Consider the following 12,342-nt stretch of genomic DNA (forward strand, 5'->3'; position numbering starts at 1 on the left):
TCTTTGGATAGCTCAACTGAAAACTGATTAAGTCAGTACAACCACACAATGAACCTCATACTGGATTAAATCTTCTACACATGTTTTTTGCACTAAAAAAATACTTTAAACAGCTACACAAATTGTTCCATTATATCCGAGTGAAAAGGAATGTCAAGAAATTCTAGGGATTGTATCCAGAAAAAAATACAAAGTTATTAAAACATTTGTCATTCAAGACTTCAGCTGAACAACAGATTATATTTAGGGGTTTTGGACAAAACTTGATTTTCAAATCTGTTTTAAGTCTGTCTTTCTTATTGACAAGGCTGATTCCAAGTTCAGTACGACTTAATTGAAGAATTGGGCAAATCAACTGGGCATGGCCTAGGCAGACGTCATTATCCTTGACCATCTTGGTTTTGTGGGAACATCTTGATCTCATGTAAGTATTTGCTACAAGCAAAGTGACAGTTTACTTCCTTCTAACAGGCCCCATTCTAGTTAACTACAATGCACACCATTCTGAAGGCAATAATTTACAAAACTTCCACCCAGTAATAATTCCTGTTTTACTTTTCATCTCACATTACATATGTTAAGTAAACTCCTCTTCTCCCTTCTGTGCATTGTCTCTCCTACCAGTATCAGAATACCTTAATTTCAAACAGAGGTGCTGTTTTCAAGGTGCTTAAAAACTATGAATAATTCATTCTGGGCACATTCACTCTTTTAATTTGTATGATAATTGGGGGGAAAAAAATCTAACTTTGTGGGGCAAGCCCCATTCGTTTTCTTTAAACCACAGCGGGAAAACAAAATTTAGTTTTTGTAAACCATACATTATTAAAGCAAATTGAATTAAAAGTAGTGAAAAGAAAAAAAGATTCAATTTAAAGTTAAGTTAAGGCTCTAGTGGACTTGAATATTAGAATAGTAAAGGACCTCAGAATGGTGGCTGGTTACCTGCTAAAGCGGCTGGTAGAGTAGAAAACAGACACAATCAACCTGCATTTGACTACTGCCTGGTTTTAATTTCCCACTACGACTACAGCATAACAATGTTGTCCACACACTACGATGATATTAAAGTATTACCAAGGAATAGGAATACCAAACCCTTCTGATGCTTTTATCACACACATGAAAAATTATTACAGTATTCAAAGTATAACAAGTGAAAACTAGCTTAGCATTAGTTACATGCTTGCCAGCTTTATCATTGGAATAAAAAGACAACCAAATCAGTGTCAGCATTTTTCTTTCTAAAATATAACTGTGGAAAAAACATATAAAGGGAATATGTAGACTTAGCTATTGCTTGTTTATATAGAAATATTACAAGCACATTGCCAAAAGCACTTAAATAGGCAAAACACCAAAAAGAACTAAGTGGTTAAAAATGATGAAGAGTAATGAAATATAGCGTATATTTAAAAAAAAAAAAAGCAACAGATTCCTGCTATCATAGTGAATTTACTGCATGGGATTCTTGTAATGTGCTTTTACACATGCTCGCATCTCTCCTTTCCCGTTATTCCTTGCAATGTCAACATGTCCAAGTCGCACAGACAGAGAAAACAAGTCAAGTCTACTGGAGATTTTGGTTTTTGTATGATGAGTTGGACCTGTTGTCTCCGTTAGAACATTATTCAGAGGCAGCCTGCCAGGTTGCACGTTGCCGGTCTGTTCTATCCAAACCGTGGCATCCTGTGCAGTCTCCTGTGTCACGGTCAGATGAAGAGCGCCAAGAGTCTTCATCCAAAATTTCAATGTCGCTATTGTTCTAAAGGTATGTGCGTCCTCTAATTACAACAGCCACAATTATTAATTCCCCCACTTCATCATCCTCATCACACTATTATTTGAAAGGTTTGTAAGTAATGATAAGCGTGAAATTTGTTTCATTGGAGTTTTGATGGCACTCACTTGATCAATGGAAAACGTTGGAGGAGAGAAAGACATTCACACCTGGGTACCAATGTCCTGTAGCCCATTGTTCTGGTGTAAATGGGGGCATTTTGTGTGAGAAATTACTGAAATTACTTTTGATTTTTAGAATTCTAAAAAACGCAGGCCTTTAAAACCCAAATATTTAGGAAAAGTCATGGAACAATGAGACCATTACATTTACAGTACTGGAGAAATTTAAATAAATCTCTCTTAAATCTCAACAAAGAGTGGTGTCAGCCTATGGCTTTTCTAGTATTAATGCATCTGTGAAACAACTTGATCCTATGATGACATTTAACATTGGAGTAATGTAAATATAACATGGTGAACTATAGGCTGACCAACTGGGCAGAAACATTTAAAACAAGCTAGTGGAAAACTCAGTCTGCTAGCCCAACTGGCCAGTGCACAAAATCATAAACCTCTATGCCTCGGTATAAGTTAATGCCCAAACCACAATATAAAGACCTGTGGGGAGGTAGGACACACATTCAAAACTGGTCCAAATCCAGTAATTGCATTCCCTGTTTTACATCGAAGATGGAATTACATCTCCAAATAGTGCTGTTGAAGAACATTACAGCAGCAATGCTACCAACATTACCTTGTCAGCATCCACCTTGCCCTTAATGAACTCTGATCTCCAGAACTGCATCGCCTGGTCCAGAGAGAGGCCAATGCCTTTGAGGAAGAGGCCGTACTGCAGACGGCCACCGTGGCGGAGATGGTGGTTCTCTCTCAAGGACTGGTGGAGCTGCCTCATACATAGAGGGAAGGACTTTCCTGAAAGCTAGAGGAAGACAACAGTAAATGGCTAAAGATGAGACCCCTGGGCAGGTCTTAATTTGTGCTATATTTCTTCCTATATGACTATATGTTGGTGCAAATGGTGAGTCTAGAAAGAAGCTCTTGCTCTTTGATTCTGAAAATTTTCTGCTAACAAACTCCATTGTAGCTGCGCTGGAAATATGTTGACCTGATGTCATGTCATCTTAGTTTGGCCAGTTTTCTGTGAAATAAGAAAAAAAACACCACCTAACAACAAAATGGTTCCAGAAATGCAAGGTACATCGCCAACAGCTGGTTTTAAGTTTCTGCTCTTTTGTTACCTTTTCAAGATACAAAGCAATAATATATTTCCCTTGTAATGAATAAAATGTTTTGAGACAAATGTTCATTTAAGTGCATCTGTCAAAGACATTTCTGGAGACTGAGATGGCATGTCCAAACTAGCAAGCTAGCAAAGAAGGCTACTGCTAGCTAGCTTAGCTACTGTCTAACTTTTACGATGGAAGCAAAAGTAAATGAGTGGCAGCACTACGGGTTAAGAGGAAATTCAATGTTGGTGGATGACGATTCAAAAGAATTCTACACTTCTTGGTGAAGTAAAAAAAGAGTATGACACAATAGTTGAATGGGAAGGAAGTTGAAAGGAAAAAATGAAGCTGAGGGAGGTGGCCTTGAATACACTTTCTGTTTAAAGAAAGCAGTCACAGTTCTTGAGGCAGTAAAAGGTAGGGACGGTGTCATCATGAGAGGCAGATTTGGAGACACCATATATGAACAGTTCTGGGCTACATGATAACTCTTCAGCCTTCGTTTTCCCTCTTATAAACTATCCCTTCCCATAGACACAAATGGCAAGGTCAAGATGAAAAGAAGACTTTGTTCTGACATTCCAAGATTAGATTGTCAATACAAACTCACTGAATCGATTTGCTCCAAGGAGATTTTCCCAACATTCTTCTGGATGCTGTAATCCTGTCCCACATAGGCATGACTAAAAAAAGAAAAAGATTAAAATATGAGTAAAAAAGTAAGACTGAATTGGCTATATTAAAGAGTAACTCTAAACCCAAATTTGTTACATCTCATTTACCATGAGATGTCAGGCTTAGCTAAGGTGACTAAAGCGTGTACCATGTAACCGCAACATCCTGGGTTTGAATCCGGCCTGGGACCTTTGTCGCATGTCATCCCCCTCTTTCTCACCCAATCTTTCTTGTCTATTTCCACTGTCAACTTTCAGATAAAAAAGCAAAAATAACGAAAAAACAAACTATGCTCATCCTTCCAAGTTAGACCGCAGAGCAGAAACTAAAGACTTGATCTAGTGCTCGATGTGATCATCTATTCCAAATATTTCAATTATGCACTTATCATGAAATTACAGTCCAGCATCTTTCACCCATGTTTAAATGCCAAGTGACAAAAAAAACTGTGGTTTATGAGTGAGTGTTTGGAAAATAGCTGTCCTGATGATGATGCAGTAAGCAAGTCAGTCTTTATTTATATAGCACCTTTTAAAACCTGGGGTTACAAAGTGCTTGACAAAAACATTGACAGCAATTTAAGAAAATAGGATAATCACTATGTAAAAGAGCAACAACAGCAGCAGACGCAGAGAAAAGTCCTACGGACATACTTAAGTGTCGAAGTATAAGTATAGAGAATAAGTTAAAGACAAAGCTGTTTAATAAGAATATTAGACTAGGTTCTGTGATGTTATCTTATAACAATATAATATACGTTATCTTATAACAATATACTATATACTGGGTACTTAGTTAATTTCATGTTTGTGTGCATATTTGTTCAGATTTCAGAGGTCTACTTGGCTAGGTAATGATGCTAATTTCTGTGCGTACTATAGTTATCTTCTTATGGTTTAGCTAATCATATGCATGGCTTACATCTCGACAGGATAAAACAACACAATTAAATAATCCTTACAATTTCAGCACTGGGAAGTTTCGAGTAGTCAAGTAATGTTTATGAGGCTATTGAAGTTAAAAAAAACATTTATAGTTACATTTTTACAACATTTTATAGTTATATTAATGGAATATTCTGCATGGAACACCTTTATTTGTATAGAACTATTAATGGGTTATATTTACTTTACTATTCTAGATCCATGTATTCCATAGAACTCCAGTAAGAGGCTGTGACAAGCCATCTCAAAATAACTCTCCTGTGCTTCCTCGACTGTCCACTGCATTATAGAGCAAAGCCCTTAACAGTTTCTGACAATCAAACTTTATTTTGGTGTGTACAAGGTCAGGCTTTGGACCTTAGCCCACCCTAATAAAGGCCTATGGCTGAAACATATTGGCGAAACAACAGTTTAATCTGCAAGGGGATAAGAGTGCATGTGTCATCATAGTCAAAATAGCAAACATGGCAGGTCATCAGGTGCAAGAGTTTACCCTGCTGGTTTGTTTTCCCCTCGAGACACACCTGCAGTACGGAGGTTGAAATGTCCTCTTCAACACTGTGTAAAGGCTACCTAGCATGAATGTATTATGGCTTTTAAAAAACTGAATGCATGGAAGGGCTGGAAAAAGGGAAGGTATTTAAACAACAGAGAGAGAATAAAGGTTTAAAAAAAAAAATCTTTAAAGAGACTCCTTGATCTTATTTCCACAGGTCATTTGCTGGATGTTCCGTGGCACTGGCACTAAAGATTAAAGCCCTGGATGCAAGTGACACATTAGTCCTGCTGCATCACGGCCAATGGAGTGTCCTAATAGCTTGGGTCATTGCATGCTATGACTGGTTTGCTGCGGGTATTGCTCCAAGTGTTACAATACAGAGTAGAGTCAAATTAAATAATATACAGCAGAGGCAGGGCAAGCAAATGCTTCTAATAATGCCAATTACCTGAGGTGGTTAAGCAGAGGTTGGAGTCGTTCATCAGAGTGCACTGCTGGCAGGGAGCGGGCTGTCAACTGCAAAAAGATGGGCACCAGATGAGTAATGGGAAAAAGTATAAGGGTCACAGGATGAAACATAATTAAAAAAAAATCCTAAGTGAACATTTCAGGTTCTGTGCAACAATTAAGAACCAAATGGGACAATAATCACAGTACAACAACAAAGCCATGCCTGATTAACTTCAGTGGGCTGTACCAAGGGGGCAGTCAAGGGCTGAGAGTCAGCTCCCTGTGACGCACACACGAGAATGTGAGTTACAGCATGTTTTTAGTAATGCCAACACGTGAACTGAAAAGGAAATGAATGCCTCTAATTTTGAGTCAAATTGGTGTTTGAATCACATCTGTTGAAGACCCCCCTGAAACTTGAAACATTAGTGACAATTTAATCTTTGAGCCCAAATTTATTGTTTATATAGGTAATGTAGTAATCATTACTGTATCTTTAAGAAACTCCAAAGCCTGTGTTGTATCCTTGTGCATTTGTTCACTAAAAAAAACAAAAACTAAATGTTGTGATGGTTGGATTAATGCCAGTTGATTGGAGCTATACAGTTTTCTTGCCGCATCTTAAGGCAGCATTCAGATGACACCTTTTGCACGCATTTAAGTGCATTCCTTTTCATCATTTTCTATCAAGCCACACATTCAAGGGACAGGCTTTCTCCTCGGTGCACCTAGCATTTTTAAGAGTACGCCATAGCAGAAACTGCTTCTACTTTTGTGAAAGCGAGTGTTGGGAGAGCGCTGTCACCAATCAACAGATAAGAAAAGCTCATTCTTGCGGTTTGTCACAAAAATGATCACAACCTGAATGTAAAAAGACAAGTGTGGCAGATTGCAAGCATAGCTGTGGGGGCTACCTGTGAGTATTTATGATTTCAGTGATTCCAAGCAGTGTAAACACTGACCGGTGTCGCAAGCTAGGCTAACGTTAGCTAGATTAGCCTATCTCCTGTTTTGCTAATGCAGGCTATAAGTTACTATTCTGTGCCTACCTTAAACTAGGCCTACATACGCAATAGCAAGTCTAAGGTTGCAGCACAGGTAGGATCGGTAACGAGTTCACAGTCTCACTGTTGAATACTACCTGAAGTCCCTAACCACCCCTCCCCCTGACAGCTCAGGCACATCGATGAGATAAACTTCCGGGCCAAATACCAGCTCCATGAAGCAATATGGCAGCGTCCATAAACCCCCATCTGTTGGCACTTCCTCCAACATTTTGAAAAGCATGGAATATAAACGGGGGAGTGGGCAGGGCCAAACCATACTTCCAGATAATATAATACTTCCATGGGTTGTACAAGCACAAAACATCCCCATCCTAGTCATTTTGAAGAATTTGTACATACAACTTGAGCCATGATGGATGTTTACACACGTGCACATCCATCTGGTGCTCAAGTATATTAAAACACTCAAAAGTTTTTAAAAAACTACATAAAGTCAAAACTTTGTCTGTACATTAACAAGGATTTGTTTCCATAAAAATGGGATTTTTTTTAAGTTGATAAAACTAAAGCTTTTACCAAACTGCTAAGTATAGTCTCTATAGAATAACTTGGTCATTATTTAAGGTTAATCAGGTGAGACATTTGACACGCTGACAAAATCTCTTGTTGTGAGAGTGATCAAACTTCAACATTAAGATGTATTATGGAAGAGCAGATTTACAGACAAATACACATTTATTTAAGACTACAGATTGCTTTATGGACATGATTTTGATCAGCAACAAGGAAAGACCACAATCTCAACCATCTGAAGGTCCCCCATACACATACATACAGCTCAAATATCTCTCTGTTAAAATGAACATCACTTGGCCAAAAATTGTAGTCATATGGAGAAGCAGCTTTCAATTTCATGCTCTTTTAATGACACATTTTCTGCGATGTCCCCTTGTTGTCCCCAATGGAAGTGGATAGCCATTATAATAACACACAACAGTCACAATGGCACGGTTACAAGAAAAAAAATGTTGGAATGGAACATTATTCCATTCCAACAGTTAGTGATCCGGATAATTGCCAGGAAATCGGGGAATGGATGAACTCAACAACCATCCCCCCCCCCCCCCCCCAATTTGAAAAAGATGGCCTGCCTATTCCACAAGGACATGGGTTCAGGTTAAACCAAGCCAAGTATTTGTTGCCCACTATGCCAACTTCATTACCACAGCAATGACTTCCTGTACAACACCATGAATGGCACATAATCATGATTTGACACTGGAATGGATTCTGCAGCCAGTATTGCACAGATTTCCATGGGGACTCCACATGGGAAAAGACTTGATCTATGCAGAAAAACGTTATTTACTTCATTTTGAGTAAGGAAAAGCACACGGTGGGTCTATTGCATAAGTTGCTCTTCAATGCTATCAGGCTAGGTAAAAGTTGTATTTGCAGACAAAGACTATGTAGTAAGCTAAATCAAACCTACACTCAGACATTTCTGGAAAGCATGCATTTTCCAATTGATCAGTAGAGGGTTTTACGTCGCGGAGCCTACCAATATGCACTTTTAAAGTTTCACCATTCATCCAAAATGTCATCATGCAGAAACCGTAAACTATACCAAGGCTGTAGGTCCGTGTCCAACACAAGCACAAAGGAAATAACAGACTAGAAAGATCTTTTACATTTCTTGTTGCCCTTTTTCTTGATTGATTTAATAAGCAATCCACACAGTTCATGCTTTTTCAGCCAAGAAACTTACTCTTAAGCATATCCACAGTACAGCCTGATTTAAATATAGGCCTTTCTTGAGACCGACTAGTCGACTAATCATTCGGACAACCCACCAACTAGACTGTTGCACATCCCTAGTTCCCATACACACTGCTAAACAAATTCAAAAGTGGCTTCATGAACAACAGGATGACATCAAACGCCTTCCATGGCCTACACAATCACCCGGTCTGAACATCACTGCACCTTTATGGGAAGTTCTGGAGTTCAGAGAGCAAAGTGCATTAAGAACTCATTCATCCCTTAAAGAACTAGAGATTTTCCTTCTTTAAGAATGGTCCAATATTCCACTACACACACTTCAGGACAGGTATGAGAGTGTTACAAGGAAGATTGAAGCTGTTACGAAGATAAAGGGGGCCCTAATCCTTGTTAGGTACTTGATAGTCACATATTGTTAGGTGTTCCCATTATTTTGTCCCCCCTTGTATCTAAAACCTTTGCTCAAACAGTTCCTTTGCTCAAACAGTTCCTTTGCTCAAACAGTTGCAATTCCAGTTGCATACAGTCGGGCTGGAGGTAACCTTACTGTTCTACCAACATGCCTGCCAGAGCATGTCATTTTGAGACCAATTTTTGTATATGTGTTTTGCTTGTTAGCTCTAATGATATTTGGCATTACAGAGCCTGGGCTGAAATGCTAAAATGAAGACCCAGGTTTGTTTGGTGATGATAAGTGATGAGTTTCTCAGGTTAATGATAGTGATGTAGGCGTTTGCTCCACTGTGGGCTGACCTCGATGAAATCACCCAGGGGGCTGCTGTTCGTGGTCCATTACAAACTTAAAAAGGAACTGGCACGGTTCAGTTATCGAAACACCCAACCTTATGAGAATAAAATTAATTGCACATTGGAACCAGAATATTTTTCATAGCAACTGCAATTGCATAATTGATCCCCCTCATGCAATTTCGTGGTCACTTACGGCACAAATTACATGCATTTATCTCATAACATGTTTAGCACATTTATTAAGGGTGCCAATGATTTTGTAGTCAGTGGTAAAGTCATGGATTGTCCTTGGGAGTCAGCCAAAGCTTGCTATGCAAGCATTTTTTGATAGCTGACTCCATACAAAACTTTTGATGGTAATGAACAAAGTCCCTTTCTGATGCCAATTGACTGAAAACACCAATACCCTTATTAGCATAACAGCAAAATGTCATTTCATACAAAATAATGGTGGTTCAGGGAAAGCTGCAGAAGTGCCAAGTTGGCATTAAAGCTTGTCAGACCATGCAGGCAGTGAGAGAGTATAAAAGTAATGGGTGTTACAGATCATTAAAATTGTGAATACTGTAGATCACTGACATAAATGTGTCAAAATTATTCCTACGAAATTATAAAGATCAGATTTAAAATAATAGAATAGTTGAAGCAGGGAGTCAAGATAAGAAAAACTGAAACACCATCACGTGAGACCTTGCATAATTCTGTATTGCAATATATCAGAATGACTACATTCAGGATACAAAATTACCATCAATCAAATGCTGATACATTTTGGCTGTGGTTGGCAAGTCTGCACTACCAGCCATTTTGGAGGTCTTATTGTACTCTAAATATCCAATTACGTAGTAAAATAGTTAGAAAGGCTAAAGTGGCCTGTAATCAATAAAGTCAGTTTCCTCTGCTGATTTACATGCACATCAGAAAACGATGGGTTACATGGGCCATATAAATTTATTAATCTAACTGCTTAATCCAATATTTTTTTTCAATTAACAGTATATTAATGAATGCAGATTACTGCATTAATTACATTACTGAAGGATTGTTTGGACATTTTATTAACATTTACAGCTAAAATCTTTCAGAACAACAGAAGTGCCAGTGGGTTGATGTAACAACAGTTTATGATAGGAGGGAAATGACTGACAACACTTTTTGCTTATAGGAGAGCAGGCAATCAACGCATTCAATCAATAATAGTAGTATGAGAGGTTTCATGAAAGTAAGTATTAGAGATCCAAGGATATAAGAGTCAGAAGCATTTACTGGGAAAAAAGGATAAACTGAGGCTTAGCATGGATATTCACTTCCTGAATGTAGCACTGGCTCTTTAGTCTCTTACATTCCAAACAATTATGGGAAATTGCCAATGTATAAAAGTCTCATCTTGACAAAGGCTACATGATGTAGTGGGATATTCTCTACCAGTATCTTCCTGATTTACCTTTACATTCCAAATGCACAGACAATGAATAGCTGAAAAGGCCTTCTTACTGATCCGACAGTTAATGTAAAGGAAAAAAAGGCCGACTATTGATTATTTAATAAATCATTTGTCTTAAAAAAAAAAAAGAAAAAAGGCAAGAGTAAAAAGATGCCACATCAGAAGTCGCACACTAATTATTTCTCGTTGTTTGGACAAGTGAATCTCCTCACTTGAAGAGGTGAAGTTCTCAATATTTCAACACTCCATAGGTACCAATGAATAATAATTAAATAATTGGAATTCAGAATCCACCACATTCTGGGGATAAACACATAACTCAGTGTGATAAGGAAAAAGCACAAGCTACAAACAAGGCCCAACCTTGTCAACAGTGTCTAAGACACTGGTAGTATTCTGCTCAGTTTGATGACATTTATTTCTACGGCAACATTCAATTCCCATATTTAAGCACTGAAACAGACCATTTTTATAACCACGCTCCTTCCAGGTTTGCATCTTTGAATGACATAAGATGACATTTGTGAACAAAGTTTGTTGTTCTGCATTTCAATGAATAAAGCACCACAGAGGATGCAGACTGCAGTAGCTTAATAAATGGTTGCATTCCCCAAGTGTTGTCTTTTGGTGGAACCTGTCAGACAAGTTAGCCAAAGAAATCAAAGTCCTCAATGAGTTTATTTACCTGACTCAACATTCATGAGGAACAACTTGGACATTGGTGGGTTGATTGGGAAAACGGTTAACAGACACTTAAGTTTTAAACAACCAACATTCAGGTTGCAACTGAACGCTTTAAATGTATTCAGTGGCAAACCTTAACAATGCCTTGTCAAATTCAATTGATCCAACAGTGATATAGGGATATCACTATTTTTTGATGTTTGAAATTCTGAATAGGGCTGCAACAATTCTGTCATTGATTAGGTTGACTACATACAATTGCCGATTTTGCATCTTCGTAATAGATAAGAAATTTTGTTCTGAAGTCCAAAAGATGACTGCACGTATGAGAAGTCGAAAAACTCTTATCAATAAACTGATTACTTTTTGGATTAACTGATTAATCATTTAGCCTATAAAATGTTATAAATAATGACAAATGTCATTCACAAGTTACCAGAGAACAGTGATGTCTTAAAATTGCTTACTTAGTCTGTAGTATTCAATTTATGATATAAAACTGAGAAAAGCAATCTGTGAAGCCGTAACCAGCAAATGTTTGGTATTTTTACTTGATAAATGACTAAACTATATGGGAATACTGTAAACAGAAACCCAATTTGATGCTTTGTTCAACTGCTCATTCACAGCAGTAACTGCCATGCACTAACACCTGAAAATAAATAAAAATCCCAGTCATGCAATCTGATGTTCATGACGGTGCAGCAGCATGACAAGTGTCCATCAAGCAACATTAGTCTGCTGGTGAGATACAGTATGTAGCAAGAAAATCCTGGCAATTGTTATGTAGCAAGAATATCCTTGTAATTACTCCTTTTGCTAATGGACAAATTACTGTAGTCAGATACTCTGTTGAAAAAGTTTTAATTGCTTAAAGTGTAGGTTTTTCAGAGTGCAGATTCTTAGGGAGCTGCCTTGTGTTTCCCAGTCTGCCTTCAAAATCAGGTCTTTGGTTATTACAGGTGTGCTAGTATTGTTGGGAGCTGGGTTTGGGGTCAGGCAATATGCTGAAATATAGTATGGTTATAATGACGTATTCCACATGAAAATGTATGTTAAACATTCAAGTGCAATTAAA

General features: G+C 37.9%; 1 protein-coding gene across 1 annotated transcript in view; it reads right to left on the minus strand.

The window, feature by feature from the left end:
- prim2 (DNA primase subunit 2) overlaps positions 1–12,342 on the minus strand; it is a 40,424-nt gene that overhangs the window by 17,758 nt on the left and 10,324 nt on the right. The window contains exons 8-10 of the mRNA XM_071913523.2: positions 5,596–5,663; positions 3,640–3,712; positions 2,537–2,722 (exon numbers count right to left, since the gene is read on the minus strand). Of these exons, the coding sequence (XP_071769624.2) occupies positions 2,537–2,722; positions 3,640–3,712; positions 5,596–5,663 (327 nt within the window). The remainder of the gene's footprint in view (positions 1–2,536; positions 2,723–3,639; positions 3,713–5,595; positions 5,664–12,342) is intronic.

Source organism: Centroberyx gerrardi, chromosome 15 (genome assembly GCF_048128805.1).
Source record: "Centroberyx gerrardi isolate f3 chromosome 15, fCenGer3.hap1.cur.20231027, whole genome shotgun sequence".
Classification (NCBI taxonomy): domain Eukaryota; kingdom Metazoa; phylum Chordata; class Actinopteri; order Beryciformes; family Berycidae; genus Centroberyx; species Centroberyx gerrardi.